The sequence below is a fragment of the Corythoichthys intestinalis genome, chromosome 8 (assembly GCF_030265065.1).
Source record: "Corythoichthys intestinalis isolate RoL2023-P3 chromosome 8, ASM3026506v1, whole genome shotgun sequence".
Lineage (NCBI taxonomy): Eukaryota > Metazoa > Chordata > Actinopteri > Syngnathiformes > Syngnathidae > Corythoichthys > Corythoichthys intestinalis.
In genome coordinates this window covers 34,670,322-34,698,099 of record NC_080402.1, presented here as the reverse complement: position 1 = coordinate 34,698,099, position 27,778 = coordinate 34,670,322, and the positions used below count along the sequence as shown (strand labels likewise).

At 38.4% G+C, this 27,778-nt stretch overlaps 1 protein-coding gene across 2 annotated transcripts in view; it reads left to right on the top strand.

Moving 5' to 3' along the window:
- The window catches only part of sdk1b (sidekick cell adhesion molecule 1b), a 620,017-nt gene that overhangs the window by 201,510 nt on the left and 390,729 nt on the right, over positions 1 to 27,778 (top strand). For both annotated transcript variants that reach the window (XM_057843728.1, XM_057843727.1), the window contains exons 2-4: positions 4,250 to 4,406; positions 12,287 to 12,393; positions 12,468 to 12,615. In XM_057843728.1, coding sequence (XP_057699711.1) covers positions 4,250 to 4,406; positions 12,287 to 12,393; positions 12,468 to 12,615 — 412 coding nt within the window. The remainder of the gene's footprint in view (positions 1 to 4,249; positions 4,407 to 12,286; positions 12,394 to 12,467; positions 12,616 to 27,778) is intronic.

Here is a 27,778-nt window from a genome sequence, read left to right as displayed (position 1 = left end):
GCGGGCGCTAATGCGCGTGCACAACCCAGAAGTACGCAGTACACAACCGCAGTGAATTTGGCCACAAAACGTGGTGACAAATAAGCACTTTACAGTCAGTCGGAGTTACAACTCATCCCAAAGATGCTTAACGAACACGTCACCTCACGGCATAAATGAGCAACACCAATATGATGTAAACAATGCTTGCCGACGACTACTTGCCGTTGCAAAGGCAAAGCTACGAAACGGCCACGCATGTAGCGGCTCCAACTATCACTGGAACCCTCCAAGATGAAGGAAAAATACTCACGTACATTCATGGATGCACACAGATCAACATTCACTCGCACATATCAACAGTTGGCTGCACTTGGCTCAAATGTGCACCCGCAATCCTCACGCATCCTAAAACACGTAGCGCGTGTGACTCGAGACCAAAACAGGAAGTAACTATGAGCAGCTACCATGGAAATGAATGCGTAATGGGAATGTACATGACTACAATATTTTTCATTGTACATACATTATGAGGCAATAACAAAATACTAACGCACAGACACTAAGGTAACCAATTTTAATCAGATTACTGGTCTGGAAAAATGAACGCGTTAGATTGCTTGTTACTGAAAGAAATTAATCAAATTACACTCGTGACAACACTGGTCACTATACACTTATTTCTCTTTATTCTGTGTCAGCTATCATTACGAAAGGTGCAAGCCAATAATCATTTGACTGCTTCGACCTTAGTTTTTGTAAGCATATAATTTCCTTGCCTATGACTAACAAACTGACATTGGAACAGCGCTACAAATTGCCACCTAGCTAGCTAGCTAGCTGTTTTTCACTACCAGATTGCAGATTAAAAGCTAATGGCGGTCACACTGCTCCAAAGCTTAGTAGAATTTATCCATTTACCTGAAGGCTTGCTAACACCAGCTGAAAACTAACTCTTGGGCTTTTTGAAGATAGCTAGGGAAAATACATTCAGAGTGCTGCCGGGGAGCTCAGCATCAACAAAAAGCTCGATTGAGCGTATACTTTGGAGAGTAATAAAGCTTTATGTGAACAGACTTCAGGTTGTTGAACATCAGATCTTCCTCTTGAATAATCTAAACAACCTAAAGGTGATATGCTTACAAAAACTGCAACACCTAAGATCTCAAACTGATGTCTCATGTCCATCTGAATGATACCACAAAACGATGTAGAAAAATAAAGAAGTTTTAAGTGACTTTTGACAAACCATTTGTAATCTTCTGTGATATGAATCACAAATTTGTCGCTTTTCACAAACACACATGCAGAACAATTAAATAATCACAGTTTTTACTAAATGATGATTTTATTTATTAAAGGAAACCAATCCAACCCTGTTTGTTTTTTTTGAACAATTAATTGGTTTAAGTTATTAGCAACGAGGCCTGTTACAACTAGAGTGAAAATAACGTGACATTGAATTGTGAGGCTGCCTTGCTTTTTGACCAGGATGACCTGCTTTGAATAATGGAACAATGAATCCAATGAATTTTGCTGTCGATCAACCCATCAGTTGGGCACTCAAACTGAAGTGCTCTTATGCTGCTTTCAGACCGCAGCTTGAAGTGACCCAAATCTGATCTTTTTGCCTTAATCTGACTTGAGTGAGGTTCTTTATGATGGTCTGAACTGGCCAAGTCACATGGATCTTGATATTTTCAAATCCAATCAAGGCTACTTTTCGTATGCGGTTTTAAATCTGACAGGGTTTAGATTTTCCGGAATTTGACTGTGGTCTGAACAGTCCAGTGACCCAAAATTGGAATTTAAGTAACATTGACACAAATTTTTATTGTTTAGCAACTGCGTTAAATGGACCAAGGACAGCATTATGGGAGTTGTACAGTGGTTGGGTAGCAAAATGTCAAAACTAATACAGTATCTATTTGGAATTCCATTAAATTCAACTTGATGGAGCCTACTGTAGTAGCTGGCTTGACTTTGTCCCACTAGAGACTGGTATGACAGCAGTCGTAAAAAATAAAAGCTAAATAAAGAACCTTAAAGCTAGATTTAAGGAGGCAAAAGAATCCAATTAGTGAATTGGTCTTGGATGGAAAGCGTCTGTCTTACAAGGCGCTGAATAACGTGCTGGATGATATACCCGGCATGTTTGGGCGGCAAGAAAGGACTTTTGTTATTATGCTTCTGCACACACAAAACAGTTTTGCTCAGCGCATGGTGGAGGTAAATTGCTTACCTATGTGACACTTTCAGGGCCACGATGGATAACGGCATTCTAAGCGGCCACACGAAAAGATATAACAAAAAATACCAGTCTGAACGTAGCGTAGGTTAACTCATTCACTCCCAGCCATTTTCACCGGCGCAAGGCCCTTCGCTCCCGGCCGCTTTACTGGATTTTGACTGATTTTGCAAGGCCCACAGAAAATTCTGCTCTATTGCTACATAAACATGGAACCCACCAAAGAAAGATTAGACTCTCTTCTTTCAGCAGAAAAAAAAGTTCATATCTTTTTCCATTCTTTAGAAATCAGCATTAGAAAATAGCTGTTTGAGCAATTTTCCAATTTCTGATGAAAATCGGAGAAATTGAGCTTTTTGTGAATGCATACATTTCAAACATAACTGACTTATACACAGCTGTTTTTTGCTTTAGTTACATCCCAAACATCTGAATAATGTTTTCCTTTTACAAAATAAGATAAACAACAAGACAAATAGAGCTTTTGATAGCAAAGTAACAATTTATGTACACATAACTAACTGAAAGATGACGCTGTTCTGGCAGCTACAGCCGGTTAAACTTTTCCCTCATCGCCGACTGTCTCATAAAGATTAATTTTTTTTTAGTCTCTGCGGGCTCTGCTCGCGAGCCGCACCGTCCGCTGCACTAGTGGTCCCGGTCGTTCTGCTCGGTCGTGCAGCGCCTGGCATCCCGGGCGTCCTACCGGTTGTTCTGCTCGGTCGTCCGCCGCCTGGCATCCATTCGGTCATCTTCCGCTGGCGCCCGGCTGTGCGGCTTGGCTGTTCGTTACCGTTGAATCGCGTTGCGGGGCTTACCAAATGCGCTACTGTCCTCCAGTGGCCAGTTTTATTGCTTTAAAATGGATTTTCAGCTTTGTGCTTTGCAGCTAAATTGAATCATGACCCAGAGATGTCTTTTTAAAAAAAAAAAAAAAAAAACATAAAAGACGTATAAATACGTCTTTGGGACACTGAATGAATTAAAAATAGAACGTATTTATACATTTTTGGGAGCAAATCAGTTAAGGAACAGAACCTCATATCTAGATACCAACATGTCGAGAACTGACTCGTTTATAAAAGAAAAAATATGAGGCGCTTTGCTGTGACTTCTTCTTCAAGACCTCTCTCTGCACATTAAAGTCTGATACATATGCAAAATTTTCAGGTCGAATGCAAATACAGTGATCCCTCACTACTTCCTGCTTCAAACTTCGCGCCCGCAGTCCATTGCGGATTTTTTTTCAATTAAAAAAAAAGAATAATACAAGTGAGCTGCCCTGAGCTGATCGGTGTAGCCTCATGCTCCCTCCTTCTCCCTGCTCTTTTTTTGTTCGGGCAATGCACTGGAGGTGCTTATTAAAGTTATGGACGGCTTTTGTTTGATCTTGCCACAGATCAATGGAAGCCTCTGCATCAAAGCGCTACATGAGTCAATCATCGTTTTGTTTTTCTTGTTAAACAGTTGCTGTGGCAACTCATTGTGTGTAAGTGAGGAGATGGAGTGGAGTTAAGTGGACTCACTCAATGATGCATTTAATAAAGACATTTTTATAGTTTATTATTGTTTAGATATAATTCGGTGGGACATATAACATGTTTAAAACTTATATTTGAAGTGCTTAAAAAACATTATTAAAATATACATATACATAAGTTTTTTGTGTTTTTTTTTTATTATAATATTGTGGGGAAAAAATGAAAAAACATGTCTTATATGTATCTCTTTCCAGTGCTAAATCTGAACAAATACATTGAACACACAAGAAAAACACTTTTTTTTTTTTGGGGGGGGGGGGGGGGGAGCACTACTTTGCGGTTTTTCACTTATCGTGGCGGGTTTATGGGTCCCCATTAACCGCGAAAAACGAGGGATCACTGTACTATGGGCAAAAAATACAAGCGACTGTTTGACTGTCTTGCTGTGCCATGTATTAATGAATGCTTGCCATTAACCCCCCCCCCCCCCCAAAAAAAAAAAATATATATATATTGAAAGCATGTTTCTCATGTTTTTTAGAGGTGGCACCCTATCTGCGAGGGGTCGGCCTGAGGCAACAAGTGGTACTGGAGGGAAACAGACTGGTGCTGACCTGCTTGGCTGGTGGCAGCTGGCCACTGCAGTACCGCTGGTCTCTCAACAGCAGCAACATCACGGACTGGACGCCGCAGTACAGGTCAGCTGGCGCCAACTGGCTGCCTTGATCTTGTTGGCTTCCGTGTAGGAGGCTAATGGGATCCAAAGCATTTTAATTTTCATCAAATAAACATCTGTAGTAACATAAAAATGAACCCCTGAAAAATATTATCGTTCGAAACGCGTTTGTATATTCCTGAAAGCACTAAAACCTAACTTTAGGGACAATTAAGGCAAACAGAAACCATAAGAAAATCAACAACAATAACAACAACAACAACAAAAGTTGAAGATCATAAAAATACGTTGTTTTTTAAAAATAAAATAACACTTGTGTTAGTTTTGTGGAATAGTTACAGAGAAACCATGAAATAATCATGGCCTTTGTGTCGTCAGTGTTTGACCAAGATAAATAATCGTTTTAACTGCCTTAGAAAAATAGTTTACAGAAACAGTGATCAACTTACTTAGTCAAGGTACGTATATTTGCATTTCGAAGGACATACACTTATCCAGAAGTAGGAGTGGGAACCTCTTGGTACCTCACAATATGATACAATTTGCGATACAAAGCTCACGGTAACAATGATCTGACGATATGGCGATACAACGATTATCGATACATTGGTCAGGAAATCATTCTAGGATATTCTACAAGCAACTAATTAACAGAAAACACAATTTTCATCCGTCGGCTGTGTATATATCACTAGTAGACATCCAATCCATTTGAACTTCAAACGGATTGAACGTCTATGGCCGTCAGTGGCAGCCAATGCCAGGCAATGCGGTAATTTTAGGCCATTTAAGGTCATTTACCTGTTGATTTTCAGTTACTTCCTGTTGATTTTGGGGTATTTTACGGGTCACTTCCTGTTTATTTTGAGTTACAGAACAGGACGTGACCTGGAAATACCCTAAAATGAACAGCAAATGACCAGTAAATGCCCCGAAAATTGGACCGAATGACTGAATGCTCTGGTTTTGAATGAACGATCGTTCCCAGTCTAAATGGATTGGGCGTCGAGCACCGTCAATGGCAGCCTTAGAGTTACCTGAGACACTATTATGGTGGAAGATTTTGGTAGCAACTGGATGGTTCCTATAAAAATATATGTACATATTGACATCACTTTAAAACGATATCTCGATTCTTGACAGGAGCATATCGATAACGTTTTGGGATACAAAGTATCACGATACATCACTATTTCGATATTTTGTCACACCCCTATCCAGAAGTCTATAAGTAATTTGGTGGTGATAATGGCTGGCTTTGACTTGAGACGTTGGGCTCATATATTTTGATGTAATTCATTTATTATTATTTTTATTGTAACAAGTGAATACTGTTTTGAATTGAACAGTAAGAAAAAATGCACCACCTATCTCCTTTCAAGAGGTGATCCAAACATTTAGATGACAAATCCAAGAACACCATTCCACAATTCTGTTATCTTTCTCCATCTCCCTTGTTTTGTTTAATAAGAGCCAAGCTGTTCCTGTTGGCAAAAATGTAGCTTTGTAATAAGATTTTTCATCATAATTTAAAACCGTGGCAAATTCAGGAGAGCTGATCGTCTTGGTTGAGGGTGAGATTGAGACAGCAGGAGGTGTTGTGTAACACCTTGGACAGCGCTCAACATTCTGGCAGCTGTAGTTTGATGAGGTCGACACTACAGCAGATTGGCAGGGTGCTGTGTGTGTCGTCTTTGCACTGCTGTCAAAATATATAACAAGTCTGATGTGAGAACAGACACACAAGAGGACAGAAAGCGATTGGATTTTATAACAACATTTTACCATTGATCAGTCAAAGACTGATTAAACAGCAACTTTTGGAAGCTCTAAACAAATCAGTGTGGTGTTTCTCAAAAAGTTAGTAGATCTCTCTTTATCAGGGACCTGGTTGCCTGGCATTCAGCTGAAATCCCACCTAAGGCTTTAATTTCTTTTCATGCACTTGGCAACTCATCAACCCACTTGTTCAACGGCAAATTAGAGCTAATAGTATATTGTGGAAGACAAGGTTTTCATCAAGTGCATCTCAACAGAGAGAATCTTGATTAACAGTTAATAAAAACATTTTTATGATAATGATGATATGATTAGTAACAAAAGCCAATGTTTTCCGAATTTCTAAAATGACAGTTGTCATTTTTAAATGCCAGTACTATTTTAGCCAATCAAATGTGAGTATTTTAGATTGTCTCACCTACTCGTCACATATTGGGATCCCACTGTAAAATCTGTGTCTGGCGGAAAGTTCCGCTCTGAGACCCCCAATTTGGCCAAATTTCAAAATTGCCCTATATGCATGTGTGATACATCATTGGAAAGCTTAAAATCTGAATTTTCTGGGGGAACGCGAGAGCAGAATTACAGACGCCATGACTTTAACAAGATATTATCGCGTATCGCGTACTAACCTTGATTCCATCCAAAAACTCCATGTAGCATGTATCACTGATTGTGAAGACACAGCTGTGAATGGGCATAGCTGGATTTTTGGGGGATTTCATGGGTGAAACATGGTCATATAACAAGGGTCGTGATGCAGAAATCGCAGACATCAAGGAGTGGTCGAGATTTTCTTCATATATATATACCCTTTTAAACGTTTTTTTTCAATTTTTCTTTGTTTGGATCGATTATTTATGATCTAACATATGGGAGAAAATACAACAGTAACAAAAAAAACCCCAAAAACAATTAAGCAATAGTTATGAAGTAGATATCCATGGCTTTTTTACATATGACATTTTTTTCATTGTGACGTCATTTGTTCAAAATTTTAAAATATGCGAATATGCGAGTGAATAATTTTTTTAAGTTTTTTTTTTTTTTTTTTTTTTACACGAAACATTAGACATCCATTAATGATTCTAAGCTAAAAATGACTGACATTTTGAATAATAAATATAATTAATTACCTTTGTTTTATGGCTGGGTTGAAACAAAAGCGGTTGCGCAATGTCTATAAACGGGGGTTTTCAGGGTAAAACGGACAAATTAAAAATAGTTCAGGGGCTTAATGCACCATGAATCTGCTATTGCAGCATATAGACATATTGTTCAATCAAACACAACAGTTGTTTTGGCTTAAAATACAGCAGTTTCTTTTAAAGAGGAGTGCAAGATCAAAAACTGCTTTTTCAGTCTTGTCTGTCTTTTCCGCTGTCTATTGGAGAAACATGCTTTAATTGTTCCAGGACGTAAAGCTGGGTTTGCATGGGTCTCACATGGAGAACTGAGAATGACAGAGACTGAAGCCCCTTTCAGACTTATATCCCGGTAAATTCCCGTGTAAGGTGATGCGGGATTTACCCGCATCATTGCTTTCACACATGGAGAGCTATCCCGGAAATAACGCGGGTTGGACACTTTCACAGACTTGTCCCGTGTTACCGACTTATCTCTCTCTGTGTGCTAGCGCGATTTTGTAACCCGGACATTACGTCATTTTTGGTTGGCATCAGCAACAAAATAAACCACACATTTCCAAAGATGGACGATCTCTTCCTTGGCTTTACGATCTAGTAGCAATTTAATTTTGTTATGTTTTCAGTTTAATTCCCAGTTTTCCATGTATAATTGCAATGTTTGTTTACCGCTTTTTGTCTTACTGCGAAGAAAGAGGAAATGACGATCGGCGCACCATGACATTTACTTCATCAGCCATCACGCTGTGACCTGGGAATGTAACATCTGCTTTCAAATATACTGCTTCCCGGGAAAGTCTCGGATATTATAATATGACGTCACATGACTCGGTAAATGTCCGCATCATCTTTGCGTCAGTCGACCCGGAAAATTGCTTTCACGCGTAAGGGCTACCCGTATAAATCCCAGGATTTTAACGGTGTTTAGATATCTGTGAAAGGGACTTTATTGCATGGGTACAGAAACTACAAAAAGTGTGTGCCTCGATTTTTTTTTTTTTTTTTTTTTTTTTTTTACCTGTTTTGAGTGTATTAGCATATATGTGCCGGACGAGAGTCGCGTGACTGTCGTCGCATTTGTCACGGAATGGTTGTGCATGCAAGTGGCTTCATTTTTGTGTTTAAGCACTAACTTCTCTGTTAACATATTTAAAAAAAAATTGTCATGAAAATTGCCTATTAGTATTATTTGTGCAACCATATTTCACACGAAGGCCATTTATACTTTCTCTTAAATCTTAATATTAAGTAATCTAATTCAATCTTGTCAGCAACAAATTAATGAGAATACTGCTGTTTGCAGAAGCAAGAAAAATGTTACTAAAATAGGCATTCTGGGCATGTTCAACGCAAATTGTATTGCAAATCTGACAAAATGACGTCAAATAAATAAAGAAATAATGCAAGGTCATCTTAACGTGACTGAATTTGCCCAGGCCACCAAATTACGAGCACATGATTATTTGACACATTTTTTCTTTGATGTTTATGTAATTTAGATTGTGTTTTATTCCCTTTTCTTGTCCTATTTTAAAAGACTCAGACTTAAAAAATGCAAAATTATATAGATGTTTCAGTGTTGTGAAAATATACAATGAATTCGAAAAAAAAAAAAAAAACAGATTAGCGCACCTTCCATTTTGTATTCACAAACTCTTTTCTAAAATAGCTCATGGTGAAAACACTTTGAGCCCACCCAGTGTTCAGTTTGGCGCAACAGGCCAGGTCGATTCCAAGCTGCCACTGCCAGTAAAAGCTGCTGAACCTGTTCTAAATCATCTTGAGAATTGGGCACTGCAAGCGAGGCTGCGACTGTGTCACCAAAATGATTGTATTGATTGGCAACTGTCAACATTGAACTATGAGTTTAGTGAGATATATAACAGCTAAAGTTGCAGGGTGATTAAAAACTGCGCTGACAGCTCTGCTGCACTCGTCAAATAGAAATGTAATGTTCCCCAGTATGACAGCCGAAGAGAGAGAGCTACTGTTTTATTATGTTATGTGCTATTCCTGATTAAAGTGAGTTATACGAGCCTTTTAAGGGGGATGCCAGCATGCAAACAATGCATATACAGCATTCTACAGTATGTGTGTATGAGTGTTGTGCGCACATTTTGGCATCATGCACTGACAGCCTGGGAGTTAAGTACTTGGCTGGCCTATTATTTATAATGAGCCCCTAAGCGATGACCAGTTGTGTGTGTGTGTATTTGCATTGGTGAATTTGTCCAGCATGGTGGCAACTAGGATTCTATGCCAAGATTGCCATTAGAGAATCCCTGTCCATTTAAAAGCCATTAATAACCTCTTAGGGGGGAAATATTCATACAAAATAATCATGTGGGTGCTAGCCCAGCATACGGGTGCCAAAGAGTAACATTGTAACAGTAGAACCAAACAGCGCTCATCAATCTGTAATTGTAATTCTTTCTATTTAATTTTCTTACGCATTATAAAAATGCATTTTATTTGTGCATAAAAGGTGGGAAAAATCTTTTTTTTTTTTTTTTTTTTTAAATTTATATATAATAAAGTCAAACATTTTTATGACACTTAATTGCATTGTTAGTATCAAAGGATTTTCTGAGGCCACATTAGAGCGGTTAATTGAATGCTCAGATTTTTCCATAGGTGTGAATGTGAGTGAATGGTTTTCCTCTGTCTATATGTGCCCTGCAATGGCTGTTAAGTATTTGAGGATGTATCCCACCCAAAGTCTCCAGCACACCTGCAACCCTAGTGCGGAGAAGCAGTGCAGAGAGTAGATGGGTGGATCTATTTCATATTTTCTATTACATTACTTTGTTTGATTGCAATGAAAGTTCATTAACGTTTTCACTTTTGTCTGTATATTTTTCCAATCTTTGCTAAGTAGTGAAGTGGGCAAGTTCTTGTTGCAGCTATCACTATCTAGCAAATGTAAATATCGCTGTTTTACTTTGAATCAAAACCGCACACAAATCAAGTTTTTCATGAAAACATACACAATCTCTATATCTAATTCATAGGCATCTGGCCTGTAAATAATATAAGCCGCACCCTAGAAGGAAGACAGCCATCTATTATTTTACTAGTTCATTAATCTATCAACTAATTAGTTCGAATAATCGAGTAATCGGATTTAGAGCTGAAACGAATACTCGAGCAACTCGAGTTTAAAAACTGGTCCGAGTAATTTTATTCACCTCGAGGAATCGTTTAATTTTGCCAGCTCTAAGCATCACGTTTTGTCCGAACTACTTTTAATGCGGGACAACGCGCTGACGTCACGTGCATAGAGGAAGAACCAATAAAATGTCGCTAGCTGTCACTCGCTCACGTAACGTTTGCATTGGAACACTTAATTTTTCATTTAAACTGTTTTATTTGATTAAAGCAATCCTTTTTTTGTTTGGGCCATATTATGGGTAGGACATTTGTGTCTAAATCTTTCAATCCCAGAAAAAGTTGCTTCAATCAAAAAAGCTATTTTCAGTCAAAAAAAAAAAAAATCATTTGCAAAAATAAAATTGCCCTTCCCTAAAAAATATATATATAGCCTACCGGTATTTTTTTTTTAAGTATATTTTTTAATTTGATTTTTTTTTTTTTTTTTATTGAAGTGTCACGTTTTTTGTAGAGCAAAAAGTTTTGTACTCATTTTTTATTTGAAGTACTAAAAGTTTTGAACGCACTTTTTAAGTAGAAAAAGTTTTGATTGATCATTTTGACACAAAGATCCAACTTCGCCGCTACTTCCGACATTTTTGAGTGACAGGTGATTAGGCCAATGGCATAAAAGCATGATGAAGCAAGAATAATGGTCACCAGGGCTCCAGGAAACCATCGGACTCAGCTAGAGGAGTTCAAGCCGAAAATAGCTCACCTAAGGTGGATGACTTCGATGCGAGGCAGTGCTTCTGTGATCCAAGAGTACATCTGAGATGCAATTGTTGGCTGTTTTCAACAATTTACATTGAAAATAAAGACATTGATTCACTGAGAATGGTTCAATATTACATGAAATATCTCGTTTTCTCATGTATATTTATAATTGCTCTTTACTTAAAAAAAAAGATCTTTTATCCGATTAATCGGTAGAATTTTCTGTCGACTAATAAAATATTCGATAGCTGCAGCACTAATTGGATCACGAACATTTTATGGGCTGCATAATAAATTCTAGGAGATATAAAACAAAGGCTTGCTAAGATTGCACTTTGAAAAGAGCATTAAATGCAAATACAAAAGAAAATTCCCGAGTGTTTCTTCAAACTATGCAGAAATTGCACTTCCACTTAAAAATAAATTAAAATGCCTGACCTTAGCCTCAACCGGTATAAAATCAATCAATCAATCAATCAATAAATAAATAAATGAGGATTTAAGTACAACAACAGAACAATTGGCTAACTTGCATAGCAAAAGTCTGCTAGCTTAAATGCTGTAATTTTATTTATTTATTTTTTTTAACAATGCTCTTAACAAATTCTTCAAACATATATTGCCACAAAAAATGGATAAATATACCTGTAAACTAAATTATGAATGCATAAAAGACATATTACCTCGAGCAAAAACTTACCTGATGTTGGTCTCAACAGAGAGCAGCTGGATTCAGCCATGTTAAATGAGTTATGTCATATTCACTGTTGACATAACAGGGCAATATATCCACCCAAATCAATAGAACTAAACGCAAACACTTTCAAAACAAACCATTACAATGCCACTCTAATTAAACGAATACTCAAACCACCAAGATTTGATTTGAAGCTCTTTTCTAATCGAATTACTCGAGTTAATCGATTAATCGTTGCAGCACTACACCTTACTGTAAACAACATCCACCAAAGTTTACAAGAAAATTGTATTGGTTTGTATATAATCTGCATTTATTCCATTTCATTTTCCAAGCGGCTTCCATTCATGAAAGGGTTTGCTACAATACATTGAACATGACTATCATATTTCTTGTCACTTATGCCATGTATAGGCTGTTTGTGCCGTCGCTGCAGAGGACAGATGCTGGCCTTTATCAATGTACAGTGAGGAACAGGATGGGCGCCATTATTCATGGGAGAACGGAGGTGCAAGTTGCCTGTGAGTAACAGAAACTAACTGTGATGTAGAACTTCAATGGTATGGTATGTAACAGAAGATCTCTCTTTCACTAGTTATGGGAAGGTTCTCAGGTGCAGAGCAGAGAACGACAGCCAGCCAAGGCCATGCTGCTGTCATCAGCCCACCTCCCCTGGCATCCTTCCCTCAACCTTTGGTCACTTGGTACAAAGACGGGCACAAGATTATTCCCAACAATCGAATGTAAGTTCTTCCCAGTAAAGTGATTTTTGATATGTTGTATGCATGATGAGAGGGGGAAAAAAATCACGTCGGTTGTCACGATTTTTGTACATGCCTTTGAGTTCTTTCTTGCATCCTGCGGTGTTCTCGTTTTTATTCTAGGGCTTAGAACGTTCTTTCTGGTTCATGGTAACTCAACAAACAATCATGCCTAATAAATAAGTAGAGAATGATTTTCTTGAAACAACACACTGACTCAAGAAACCTTTCAATGAAGTTGTGCATCTGTGTGGGATTCTTTGTGTGTCCAAAAAAAGTGTCCAGCTCACATTGGCTGACAGATGATAATGTTTTGGCATATTTTCTTTTGTACAAACCTAAGTAGATGGATGAAAACAAGTGGGGTCGGGTGGTGGGTAAGGGATTGGAGTTTACACAATATCTCTTTGTCGTTCAAGTGTGCTCTTGTGATTCTTTTTTCACATTTTTTGCTTGTTTGTTTCATTTTACTGATGTCGTTTATTGTCCTGTATTTATGTGGCCAAGGACAGTAGTCATGGTCACTCAATCAATTTTCTTCCTATAACCAGGCCGAGCCTCTTAACAGTACATACTGTATCCAAGGCCCAACCTCCCGTCTTACAAAATAAACAAGTGTTTGAAAAAACTTGTACTACCAGACAATGGCCAGTGGATCTGGCTCCTCTAAACTGCAGAATTTCACAATCAAAATAAAACAGTTTAATGCCTGGTTCAAACTTGGATTATTAACTGTATGGCAACTAGAGGTGGGAATCTTGGGGCACCTAACGATTCGATTACGATTACGATTCAGAGGCTACGATTCGATTGTAAATCGATTATTGATACACCCCCCACCCCCCCAGCTATTAGTTGTTTTTAATGTTTTGTACATTAGTTACAACAATTGTACAAAAATCCTCTCAGGCTTAAATAAACTACTATTTCAGTATTAAGTTAACAGTTCTAAACAGTAAATAAAATACTCAAGTCGCAATTCTGTACCAGCAGCTTTAAACAACATTAATTTAATGTTGTGAATCAACCGTTAAAGTTGTTAAAATTGCTCCCGTTATTCCATAATTTCCCTTCCGTCTACTTTTGACATGTGACAGTTTTAAAACTGTTTAATCATTTAAAGATAGATTCAAGTCAAGATTTTGCCGATTTAGGAGTATTTTAAATGAAAAGTTAATTAGGTTCACTCGTTAATTACGTTCGCGAAAACAGCCTTCCAGAGAAGTCTACTGCTTCATGGTGGTGGCAGTTTACTAACACTGGCAAGTCTATCATTTCGCATCCAGTTTACTATACAGTGGGGCAAATAAGTATTTAGTCAACCACAAATTGTGCAAGTTCTCCTACTTGAAAAGATTAGAGAGGCCTGTAATTGTCAACATGGGTAAACCTCAACCATGAGAGACAGAATGTGAAAAAAAACCCCAGATAATCACATTGTTTGATTTTTAAATAATTTATTTCCAAATTAGAGTGGAAAATAAGTATTTGGTCACCTACAAACAAGCAAGATTTCTGGCTGTCACAGAGGTCTAACTTTTTCTAACGAGGTCTAACGAGGCTCCACTCGTTACCTGTATTATTGGCCCCTGTTTTAACTCATTATCGGTATAAAAGACACCTGTCCACAATCTCAGTCAGTCACACTCCAAACTCCACTATGGCCAAGACCAAAGAGCTGTCGAAGGACACTAGAGACAAAATTTTAGACTTACACCAGGCTGGGAAGACTGAATCTGCAATAGGTAAAACACTTGGTGTAAAGAAACCAAATGTGGGAGCAGTTATTAGAAAATGGAAGACATACAAGACCACTGATAATGTCCCTCGATCTGGGGCTCCATGCAAGATCTCACCCTGTCGCGTCAAAATGATAACAAGAACGGTGAGCAAAAATCCCAGAACCACACGGGGGAACCTAGTGAATGACCTACAGAGAGCTGGGACCACAGTAACAAAGGCTACTACTATCAGTAACACAATGCGCTGCCAGGGACTCAAATCCTGCACTGCCAGACGTGTCCCCCTGCTGAAGCCAGTACACGTCCAGGCCCGTCTGAGGTTCGCTAGAGAGCATTTGGATGATCCAGAAGAGGACTGGGAGAATGTGTTATGGTCAGATGAAACCAAAATAGAACTTTTTAGTAGAAACACAGGTTCTCTTGTTTGGAGGAGAAAGAATACTGAATTCCATTTGAAGAACACCATACCCACTGTGAAGCATGGGGGTGGAAACATCATGCTTTGGAGCTGTTTTTCTGCAAAGGGACCAGGACGACTGATCTGTGTAAAGGAAAGAATGAATTGGGCCATGTATCGAGAGATTTTGTGTGAAAATCTCCTTCCATCAGCAAGGGCATTGCAGATCGGACTTGGCTGGGTCTTTCAGCATGACAATGATCCCAAACACACAGCCAGGGCAACAAAGGAGTGGCTTCGTAAGAAGCATTTCAAGGTCCTGGACTGACCTAGCCAGTCTCCAGATCTCAACCCCATAGAAAATCTGTGGAGGGAGTTGAACGTCCGTGTTGCGCAACGACAGCCCCAAAACATCACTGCTCTAGAGGAGATCTGCATGGAAGAATGGGCCAAAATACCAGCAACAGTGTGTGAAAAGCTTGTGAAGAGTTAAAGAAGACGTTTGACCTCCTTTATTGCCAACAAAGGGTACGTAACAAAGTATTGAGATGAACTTTTGGTATTGACCAAATACTTATTTTCCACCATGATTTGCAAATAAATTCTTTAAACATTTTCTGGTTTTTTTTTCCACATTCTGTCTCTCATGGTTGAGGTTTACCCATGTTGACAATTACAGGCCTCTCTAATCTTTTCAAGTGGAAGAACAATTAGTGGTTGACTAAATACTTATTTGCCCCACTGTACATGTGCTAACGCCGGTGAGTCTTTCATTTAGCATCTAGTTCTATATACATGTGATATCTAGCATAGTACTATGTGGGCGTAGTTTGTAGCCGCTGTCTGCCACAGTCAGGTATTATTGTTTTTTTTATCTAGCGGCATGAGTTGAGCATGATGTTTACAATTGTTTCGTTCCTCATTGTGTCCCAAAGACCGCTGTTACCAGTATGAACTCTTTGGCAATTGCTGTGCTCTCAACTCCGGACCGTGGTTGGGAGTGGACCGGTGTTTTCTGTGGTTCGTTCATCGCTCCTACATCCGGCTCTTACTTCGGGTAGTGCATAAAAACACCTGGATACTGTGGATGGCTTTTGCAGTGGAGACTTTATTAACAAACACAACAAACCAGCGGGGGACAAAGCCATTTAACACAGGGCTCCTGTGTAAGTCTCTCAACACCTGCCTTTCTCTCCCCCTCACTCATCCACTTTTTCTTCTACGCTAAATTGGCAAAATTGGCAACGTCGGTCAGATTGAAAAGCACAGAGGCCCTTTGGGGATGCCCGTAATACGGCGCTGACTGTGTTTTAGTTCCGCTTTACTTGGCTTGTTTCAATAATCAGAATATAGATGTTTTTGAATCGTTCTTGAATCTTCCACGGCCGAATCGCGTATAATCTAAGAATCGGAAACTTTGCACACATCTACTTGTGACATCTGCACCATGTTAATTTGTATATAAGCAGGCAAGTTAGCACAACTTCTTTGCAAGGCATAACTCCCCCCAGCTCCCAAAATGAAGCCTGAATAATTCAGGTTGCGTCTGAAATCGATTTTGATAAAAAAATAAAAAATAAAAAAAATCAGTTGGAGCGTCCTCAATGGTGAAAGATGTGAAGCTGTCGCGTGCCGGCATATCTAACCATTAAGAGCATTAACTGCTCCCGAGCGTGCTATAGAATGAAATTGTCTGTGGCCTCTCTGTGCACGTAAATGGTCAGTCTGCTGCTTTTTCAATCCTTAATAGCACTTTCCCAAAACTCTACGAGGTCATTAACAAATAAATTCATTTTTATCACGTATCATTTCAACTAATACCTTACGGAACGGAAGACTATTATAAGATTCTAAAATGACTATTATCATTTTGATTATACTCAGACATAATATGCTCTGTTTGTTTAGCTCATCATTTGATGACATAGTTTAGGTTTGAGTTTTTGTGGAAACAAAAAGCAAAGGTGAAGCTATAAAACACTTGTTTTATCTGATCAGTTTGTTAAGGGATTCCATTTGAATGTGTATTGATTACTGCTAAATCTCAATCAAATATATGACTCCCATTTCACTAAATGTCCTTGTTCAGTTTGTAGACTACAAATTCCACACATTCTCCTTTTTTAACAAGGTACAATCAAAATTTCTACAGAATTTTGTAGAGAACTGAACATTGTTACAGTAGGCCATAAGAATTCCATAAATTAAAGCTAATGATCACTGAAATTTTATTGCTGAAGATGATGTGATTGCACAGAGAAAACACCAATGCTTTAGGTTAAAGGTGATTTGGGAAAAACACAAGCAAACAAACAAACAAACAAAAATGACAAAAACAGATGGATTAACAATTATTAGACCTCAACCATAACCGAGATAACATACTATCTTTGATGCACATCTCTTTATAAATGTTGGAAGAGCTATAGAGCCCAGGGTTCAACCCTGTCACACTACTCATGCATCCCAAAGAGGGTCATCATTGACTGCTATAACATCATCTCCACTGTAAGTGTTCCCAAAAGAGTGGAAACTGCAGCTGAATTTTTGATCAACTTCATATTTTCTCCTATTTTCACATCCCATAATGGACGGATGTCTATGTAGCGTAAATTGAATGCAGACTCTTCTTCATTTTTGTGATTCTGAAATGGTTCTCCCAGTGGAATAACAGTTTTATTTGATGGAATATGAAATGTACATTTTTCAAGCAATAGCTTGCCAGTGACCCTGGGACTAGGGAGCTACAATTAATACCTCATATGTTGCCGGTAAAGCATTTTGTATTTAATAGAGAGAGGGAGATGAATCACAGATCCACAACACATATGTCCTTGACAATATTCTGACCTCCTGAGGTGAATAACGGAGTGAAACCTCAAATAAACTTTCACAAAACAGAGGGAATGCATTATCATCGCATTGTACTAGACCACACTATTGGGATATCAACCTGTGCAGTTAGGCAGCCGTAATGATTGCGGATTACTTTTATCTGTTGCTGGGCAAATGCCGTATATAAGATGGCAAGGAGAGGCAGTTAAAAAAGCTAACTGGATGGATTTCTGACTAGTTTTTCTTGTCTTCCGGCTATTGAAGCAGTGGCAAAAGGCAACATCTACAGCACATAACAGTTGCCAAAGTAATACAGACATGTTTGCCTGTCAAAGGTTCTCTGCAACCTCGCTTTAATATTTTTGACCTCTAATTTGATTAAAATTTGATGTAATGTTGCAGGAAAAGAAAATCTCACCTGAGAAGTAGTCCAGGAGTATGCTCAGCATTTCAACATCGCTTATTCAATTTCTTGAAAGTACAAACGCACGTTTGATTGACTGATGACTGATTCCATGTATAGGTTAAGTCGTATCTGCCCCTGCCCCCCCCCCCCCCCCCAAAATAAAAACCTCCACTGTAAATTTCCTTTATATGAAGCAAGGGGGAATTCCCCTATTTTGAAAAGTGACTTTCCCCCATAAAAATAATCATTTTAACTTTTTTCATTTTACATTAGAAACACATCAGCATATTCGTGGGACCCTGACCCCTGTTCACCTAATCTGTTTGGTCTTATTACAGGGTATCTGCGGGGTCTTCAAAAGTAAAAAAAGGTCTTAAATCCAATAATTTGAATTTAAGGCCTTAAAATGTCTAAAATTATCCAAAAATATCATAACAGGTCTTAACGACAAATTTCAAAGGTCTTAAAAATCTATTGATTATTTATTACATGCATATATTTCAGTCTCACTTTTAAATGTTTCAGTTTTTGAGGACACTATAACAAAACTACGAAGCGGAACTACCGTTGTTGCCCGGTCAGAATTTATCGAACACAAGCAGGTTTTGTTGTGCGCACGCAGTTGCGTGTTAACATCTTAGTTCGCATAGTCATGGCGGAGAAAACTCAGCAGAACCGATTTACAGTAGTTACATAAATGAGTAAGTGCAAACTTAATGATTTGTGGCTTGAGAATGTACAATATGGCGCATGGTTGAAGCCAGTGGAGGGAAACTCGTATGAAGTTTTTCTTGCACTTTGTGCAAGAAAAATGTTAAAACTGGGAACATTGGGTATCAAGGCATTGGAATCCCATTGCAAATCTGAAAAGCACAAGGCGATCAATAAAATGCCAGCAGTAAACACCGTTTGAGGTTCACTTGTTGGTTACCAAAAGAGAAAGTTCTAGTGTTTTTTGTGTAGTTAAGCATTTTGTAGCACAGTGTGGTAGAGCTGGGAATAAATTCATATACTCTATAAGTAATTCTGGGCCTCCAATTTTCCTTTAAATCTTTTGTACATTTTCTATTGGTATCGATGTGAATTGGGTCTTAAATTTTTCTTGTTATGATCTTAAAAAGTCTTTAAAAGTCTTAAATTTGGCCTCTAGAACCCTGCAGAGACCCTGTATTAAAGTACTGTCCCCAGCAAAAACTGTACATGCAGGTTATGCTGTTATAGTGTCTGAGCCTAAACGATATATCGTTTAAACATCGCCATCATGATGTGCGCATGTGCAATAGTCCCATCGCAAGGACGTGCGATTTTTTTTTTTTTTTAATCCCACAAACTTCATGCCCTCGTACAGCCTCCCTCGTTCTCTCTCGCTCTTTGTTATTTAGTCACTGTGGCACTCGCATATTAAAGTTAAGATGTTGATTTTGTTTGATCTTGCCACAGAAGCCGACTTCACATGCGCCTGATATGTCAATCATCGTTTAACTTGTTAAATAGTTGCTGCGCAAGGAACTGTGCGCTGGAATGAATGTGTGTGTGTCGAGACGTTCGAGGCAGCCAGACATGTTATGTCGTGGCAAAAAACACTAGAAGTGATCTTGAGGAGTTTGTAATTTCTACGTGCCACTGTAGGAGTCATTGCCAAGGGAGGTAAACAGAAGCATAAAATAAAGTCAAGCATTTTTCTACTACAGTACTTTACTCTTGTCTGAAAATGATTCAGTGGGATAGTAATGTTTAAAACTGATCATATTCATTACATTTGAAGTGCTTAAAAACCATTTATTAAAATATATAATAATATTTAATATACATTAGGGCTGTCAAACGATTAAAATTTTTAATCGAGTTAATTACAGCTTAAAAATTAATTAATCGTAATTAATCGCAATTAATCGCAATTCAAACCATCTATAAAATATGCCATATTTTTCTGTAAATTATATATATATATTCTGTAAAATAAATTGTTGGAATGGAAAGATAAAACACAAGATGGATATATACATTCAACATACGGTACATAAGGACTGTAGTGGGCATTTCACTCTACTGTCATTTAAATCTGTCTATGCTGTCCTCACTCCGAAGCGTCAACTTTTTCCAAAGCTAGACAGCTAGTGAACGACGCCTTAATAATTAGACTTCTTCCTTTTTCATCTGATTTATTAATAAAATGGCCTCAAACCATTGTCCTCTTTAGACCGTCGTAAAACTACAAAATAAAAGTACACAAGCATTGCATTAGCAAAAACGTTAGCTTAGCACGCTATACAGGTTCACTAAACATAAACAAAAAGCGTCTCATACAAAAAATATAACATTTCGCTTACTAACATAATATGTACATTCTTTACAACAACCATACTTACGGACAAATCTTGTCCAAGGATCATATAAGCACAACATTATCAGTCCGAGACGTCGTGCAGCCATAATGAACTGGCAAGAAAATAATAAACCATGTCGCAAAGCGACCACAAGAGTTCGCTGTTGGACAGCAAAAAAAGCCTTGCTGTAAAACTTACCAAAAGGCAGAATACTTTCTGAGCGGGACATGTGCGTTAATTGCGTCAAATATTTTAACGTGATTAATTTAAAAAATTAATTACCGCGCATAAACGCGATAATTTTGACAGCCCTAATATACATACATTTTTTAAAATCATACTTTGGGGAAAAAAGCGAAAATATGTCTTATATACTTATATGTCTCTCTTTCCAATGCTAAATCTGAATAAATACCGTACATTGAACACACACCAAAAAAAACTTATCGTGGTGGGTTCTGGTCCCCCACTAACCACGAAAAACGAGGGATCTCTGTACACTGTGGTCACGGTGAATCATCCAAAGTCTTTCCAAACACCTGTTTAAGTCACCTAGTGAAAATTTCTTTAAAAAAAAAAAAAAATATATATATATATATATATATATACATATTATATACATACATTATATATACATATATTAAGGGTGTAACGGTCCATGTATTTGTATTGAACCGTTTCGGTACGTGGTGCTCGGTTCGGAATGGAGGCGTACCAGACGAGTTTCTGACGTAATGTAACCCTTACTTTTTGAGGCTGTGAGTCGATCGGGTTACAGTTTCTTTGTGTGGATTATATTTACTCCGTCTTCTCTACTATAATGAGGACCAACACGGTATGACAGTATATAACCCTGAAACGTCAACGGCGCGCCAACGTGGCCGCTGCAAGAACGCAGTGAAACGCGGGCGCTGAAGTCGATCAGCCAATGCACCCCAGTTGCAGTGCAGCCGCGTGTTAGACGCGTCCCAGAAGCGGCTCAACGTGACGCACGTGAAAAGAACGGCGGAGTTTATTATTTAACGCGAGACACGACCCTCCTGCGTCAATACTACTACCGGTAGCTAGGATCTGGCAGACCGGAAGTCACTCGTGTAAAAATACGGTGGATCCGGTCGATTTTCAAACTAATATGCAATCGTAACCTACTTTTTGACTCCATCAGATCTCTTGAGTGGTAGATCGAGGCACAGTTGACTTGTCTTTGTTGATTTACTGCTGTCTTCTCTTCTATAATAATAACCAACACGGCCCCTGTTCAATACAAAACCCTCCTACCACAACAAAACAAGTAGGAGCTAATATTCACATAGGAACTAAAGTTATACAACATAAAATATACAATATAAATGAATACTACATCACATTTTTAAAATATAAACACATAATAAATAAATAATAGACCATTTGAATATAATAAATTGAAATGACATAAAACACCTGTAATTAAATAATAAGAATAATAGACAGCTGCTTACACAATTAAATTTATTAATTTCTGTGTGGCACTTTAACTTGAGAAAATCCACCAATAAAGCTTTTGAAAACCGTTCATAAGAAAAAAAAAAAACGATTCATTGAGGCATTTCATTTGTAAAATACATGTTAAAATCTTTGTCATTGGGATTGCTTTTCTCTTTAGCACAGGACTTCTTTTTTGTTCTTTCTTTCAGAAAGAAAGCTGACCAGTAGCCGAGGTCTGAAAGGAAAATGTTGTTGGATTATCTTTAAACCCGCTACTTTATGAGCAGAATTCTAGCTTTGTATAGGCTAATGTTCCTATTGTTGAAAGCACAAAGGTGTGTAATAAACAACTAGTACATTTATATCTTGCATTTTGTTTTCTTACTGTACCGAAAATGAACCGAACCGTGACCTCAAAACCGAGGTACGTACCAAACCGAGATTTTTGTGTACCATTACACCCCTAATATATACATTTTTAATATCTCAATATACTACGCAATATATCGCAAGCCCCCAAAAATCGCAACAATACTTTTTTCCAATATCATTCAGGCCTAATAGTGTCCCTACCAATGTTGAGACCAAACCTACGCCCTTGGTTCCAAACAATATTTTTGTCTTGTTGTTTGCACTTCTCCAACAAGTGCATCAATCTCTTCCACTCTACTTTTAGTTAGTTTAATTGGACTTGACATGTTATTTACTTGTTGAGCAGTCAATCAAAGATAAATGGAAGACATTGTCCATTTATCTATCCTGCATTTCTTATTTTGATGTGCTTGTGTAATCACTGCGGCTGTGTGATGCTGGCAATATTTTTGAGTTCTGATTAGTTTGACACACGTGTCAGAATCTCATTTTCTTCTAAGACACTCTATACGGCTGCCTTTTCAAGCATGAGAATAATCTGGACAGAAACCTTTATTTCTTCATCTTGAAATGAAATTTCCCTGATTGGCTTGCCACCCACATTTGGACACACACACACACACAGGCATACTATTTGAAGACTTGTGCTTGGCACTTCCTTTGAACCTTCATAAGACTAATTTGCACCTTTCTTCACAGCACCCCTCTTGTCTCAACAAGACATGCCCCCCCCCATCCCCCTTACGTCTCAGCTTTTCTGCCTCTAAATGATTCTTTATTCCACCACGTTCCCTCGCTTTCACCATCTTTTTTTCTGGTCATTACTACGTCCGAGGATGTACCGGTAGAGAAGCCATGAATGTCTGTTACGCACTCACCATACACACACAAACACAAAGTCTCTCCAAAGACCTATCTCACTTACATATACACTACCTGGCCGGAAACCTCTCAACATGCAGTCATGCGAAGACTGGGAGCTTACTGACTGTCTGCAGTTTTGTATTTGTGTGCGTGTGTTTGAGCGAGGATACGCTGGCCGATCTCGCGGTCCTGTGAGATGAGGCCAGATGGTGCCTGGCGGTCGGCTATCTTGGCTGTGACCAAGCTGATGATGTCGTTTATGAAGTTTATTGATCCGTTATGCGCTCCATCTCGCTGTCTTTTCAGCCTTTGCACACAGCTTGCACTTTATGTCCAGGCGTCTACATTCAATCTCACTCTGCATACGCACACATGCGCAGAGGCATGACCATCAGTCTGAATCTGAACCACTTTTTATTTTTTATTGAAAGCCAAAGCCGAATTTCATATTCCAAAAAAAAAAAAAATTGGATTAGGCATGTGCCGGTATTAGATTCTGACGGTATGATAACCTTAAGTCAAAATATCATGGTTTCATGGTATCACGGTATTGCAACTACTGCTCTAAAATGTGTTACTTTGAGATAACTGGCTTGGCTAAGTGGCAGAGTAGTTGGCCCCCAACCTAGAGGTTGTGGGTTAGATTCTCCGCCCTGAACTTGTCTTAGTATCCTTGAGCAAGATACTGAACCCCACGTTGCTCCTGGTGCTGCGTCACCAGTAGGTGGATGGCGATGTAGTGTAAAGCGCTTTGAGGGCCTTGAAAGGTTGAAAAGAGCTATACAAGTATAACACCATTTACCGCGAGACACACTAAACACGCTGGAGTTATCTCTCGTAGCTGGTGACGAACGGTCACGACAGTGTTTACTAACCTTTAATCTTGTATAAATTTGAATTCATATAGGAGGTATTGCCTCCTCAGCAGCCACCCTCCGCAAACATGTTTTACATGTCGGTTGGCCCTCCTCCTCTAAGCCGTAACTTTTCTGTAAGGCAAGTCAAGGCAAGGCAAATTTATTTGTATAGCACAATTCAACACAAAGCAATTCAAAGTGCTTTACATCACATGAACATCATAAAAATCACATTAAATCAGAAGAAAGTTAAAACAAAGACAATTGAAACAGGAAATAAAATTAGACATAAAAATCACATTAAATCACGAATAGAATTTAAAAAAACAAACTAATCTAAATCAGAAATGATGAAGCACAAAATGAATAAAAGGCAAATAGCTTAAAATTTGAAATATATAGACAGTTATGGATATGCTGTAATAAACAAAAGCGTTTTCAGCCCTGATTTAAAGGAGCTAACAGTTTGAGCACATTTCAGACCATCAGGTAATTTCTTCCAGAGGTGAGGAGCTTAATAACTAAATGCTGCCTCGCCCTGCCTGGTTCTTGTTCTTGGAACATACAGGAGACCGGTTCCAGACGACCTTAGGGGTCTAGATGTTTCATAGGGATCCAAAAAATCAAGCATGGACTTTGGTCCAAGGCCATTTAGTGTTTTGTAGACGAGCAGTAGTATTTTATGATCTATCCTTTTATTCACTGTGCGCTAGTGTAACGATTTCAAAGACAGTGTAATGTGGTCCAGTTTCCTTGTATTTTTAAGGACTTTGGCAGCAGCATTCTGTACTAGCTGCAGCTTCCTGACTGATTTTTTATCAAGACCTGTAAACATACCATTGCAATACTACTGAAAATGAATGCATTCATAAGTTATTCATCCCTTGTTGAGTCATAAGCCAGTTAATTCTGGCTATATTTTTTAGGTGGGAATAAGCAAATTTAGTGACTGACTTTAGATTAGCTAGCTATCAAATTAGCTATCAAATTTTAGGTCTGAGTCAATAACTACGCCATGAAGTAGCTGAAATATTGCCATACCAGCGATTTCGTTTTCTTTGATGGGGAAAAAAGTTCAGAAGTTTCACCTCTTCCAGCCATCGTGCAGCACCGCTGATTCAATGACAATGGGTAACAACCGGTGTGGGAGGGTTGAGCCTTGCAGTTTCAAATGAGGGATTTCTCCCTGCATGTTTGGCACATAAAAATAGCTAATACTGGAGGGACGGTATAACAGGAAAAAAATTGGGTTTTGAAGCCAAGACATTTTCATACCACGGTATTCCTTGAAACAGGTAATTGGCACAGGTCTAGTTGGGATGCTATGCAATTGAATGAATACTGTATGCAATTATGTGCTCGTTCCTAATTTCAATGTTTTTGTTTTTGTTTTTTTTTTGTACCAAAATAGAACATAAACGACTGATAAAAAGTTTAAACTGAGAAAATGTATAATTTTAAATGAAATATATTTTTAATTTTGAATTACATAGTATCGTTAAGTAGTGTCAACAAAACTCTGAAAATTTGGGACAGGTAGCAATGTTATACAAACTATTCAACTAAGACATTAAGTGATTTAAGTTTAAGATTACGTTTATTTAAATACAGGACGGATAATACTGAAATGCACGGACAAAAGATTTTGCCCTCATAAAATGGTGGTATACTTATATAGTGCTTTTCTACATCTCAAGGTACTCAAAGCGCTTTACACTACATTGCCATCTAACAAGGATTCCAACATTATCAGGCCCATCTAAATGTTCCCCAATTCCTCGGACCACAACAATTCTTTTAACGCCACAATTCACCTAATTCACCATCAAAATGTTTGTCCTCTTCTTACATATCGTCTCCCATTCGACATATTAGATTCATTTCGTCAGAGTTTTCCGCAGGTGATCAAAACAACTTTGGGACGGTTCTCCCTGCTGACCCTCGCTGATGTATATTTTAGCGGTGACCCCTGCAGACCTGGGCAGTGAGGAGTGAGCCACTGCCTTTAATTAGCTCTGAAGCCTGTGGCAGATGGACGTGAAGTGAATGTGATGAAGATGTCTCAAAAAGCAGAGAAAGAATGTGGAGAATTAGATCCCTCCTGATGAATAATCTGTCGGTGATCTATGCAGTGGCATGGCGGGACAGGACAGTGATTTTACTGCTACATTTTTCAGTGCGGAAGCCAGGCATATGTTTTATAACTGTGTGTGTGTGTGTTTTGACATTCATTTGTTTTAATTTGTCACACACTGCTTTAATGGGGGGAGACAATTCATTATCCCGCTTTCATTACACACACACACACACAAGGTCTAAACCTTGAACAGAATCAATTTTCTCGGTGTTTGAATCTATGGAACAGGTGCAGGTGTGTGTGCATTGTTGGAAAGGCAAAATACATAAATTGTGGAGAGTAGAAAGAAGTATCTGTGTAATCCAATCACTAGTGATGGCAGCTTGAAACTGCTCCGGAATGAAGACGTATATTTCTGATGAACCCACTGCTCCAGTGCTCTTCTCAAATACCTTGACATATGACGTATGAAAAAGGAATTGTTTCGTTTCTTGAATGAACTACCCCTATTGGTTCATGGTCCAGTCAGGTGGGTCACAGATAGGGGCTGTCTCGTTTCTAACAGGTGACTGGCTGAGACGATTTGAATATGGGCACCTCATTACGACATAACTCCGCTAACAAATGTAAAATTTGTGGGTCTTTGTCGACGTGGTGCACGTGCGTTGTTGCGGTTGACTTGCTGAGAAATCTATTTTGTTTGATCATTAAGGAGCAAGCTAGGAAGAGAGGTTCTGAAATGTTTGAACACTATAATCTGATTAAAGGTACGTGTGCTGTCTAAAAACACGTAACATATAAAATGTCATTTTAAAAAGTTACACAGCTAACAAAGGTAAAGTTCAGGACAGATACTCTAGATAGAGATGCTTCTGATGCCAGAAGGTCAAGGAATGCCTTAGCAGATGCGGCAATGGAGGTGCAGCGATACTTTACTGATCCACCACTGGGAAGAGCAGAACACCCACTCATTTACTGGCAGAACCATCAAAATGTGTACCTTCATCTGTTCCAGTTAGCAAAACATTTGTATATACACCAGCATCATCTATAAATTGTGACTGAATATTTTCCAAATGTGGAGAAATTTTGTGCAAAAAAGAAATTGACGCCGTCCAAAAAGTGTTCAGATAATAATGTAGCTAAAAAAAACCTGAGTGTTCCACATCCCATATAATGGCTATAGTAACACAAACATACCGTCAATTTTCTTCCCCAAGTCGCTCTCATCAGTAAGACAAAACACACGCTTAAGTCTTTAATTGTCATTCGTTAAAGTGCCTGTGACGGCATTAAAAAATCTTAAATAGCATTATTATGTGAATTAAAATAATATTTTGAGAAGATTCAACTACATACAACAACTTGGCAAAGTGCAGATGACAGGAAATTAGTCTTTTAATCTGCCTTTTAGCCCCGCCTGCCATTATAGCGCTCTAGCGTCCCCACCTGGAGGATGACGTCGACAGGGTCACAATGTCATCTTGATTTAGAATTTAGCCCATTGAGGGGGAAGATTCAAAATGAGGAGCGCAGTAAAATGTCATTGTTTTAATCTCTCTACTCCAATATTTTTACAGGATATTCTTTTTATCTAAGTATTTTTCCCCAATCGCTAAATAAATGGTATGTTCATGACAAATAACAGTGTTGTGCTAAATGGAATATGAAATATTAAAAATGCATTTATTCAGTACAACAGGGCAAAATTATCCCATAATGGTCAAAACTGTCGACTTCTTGCGACTCCCGAACGATATTTTATGCCACCGGCATTAGTCTGGCTTTTGTCATTTCCCTGCCC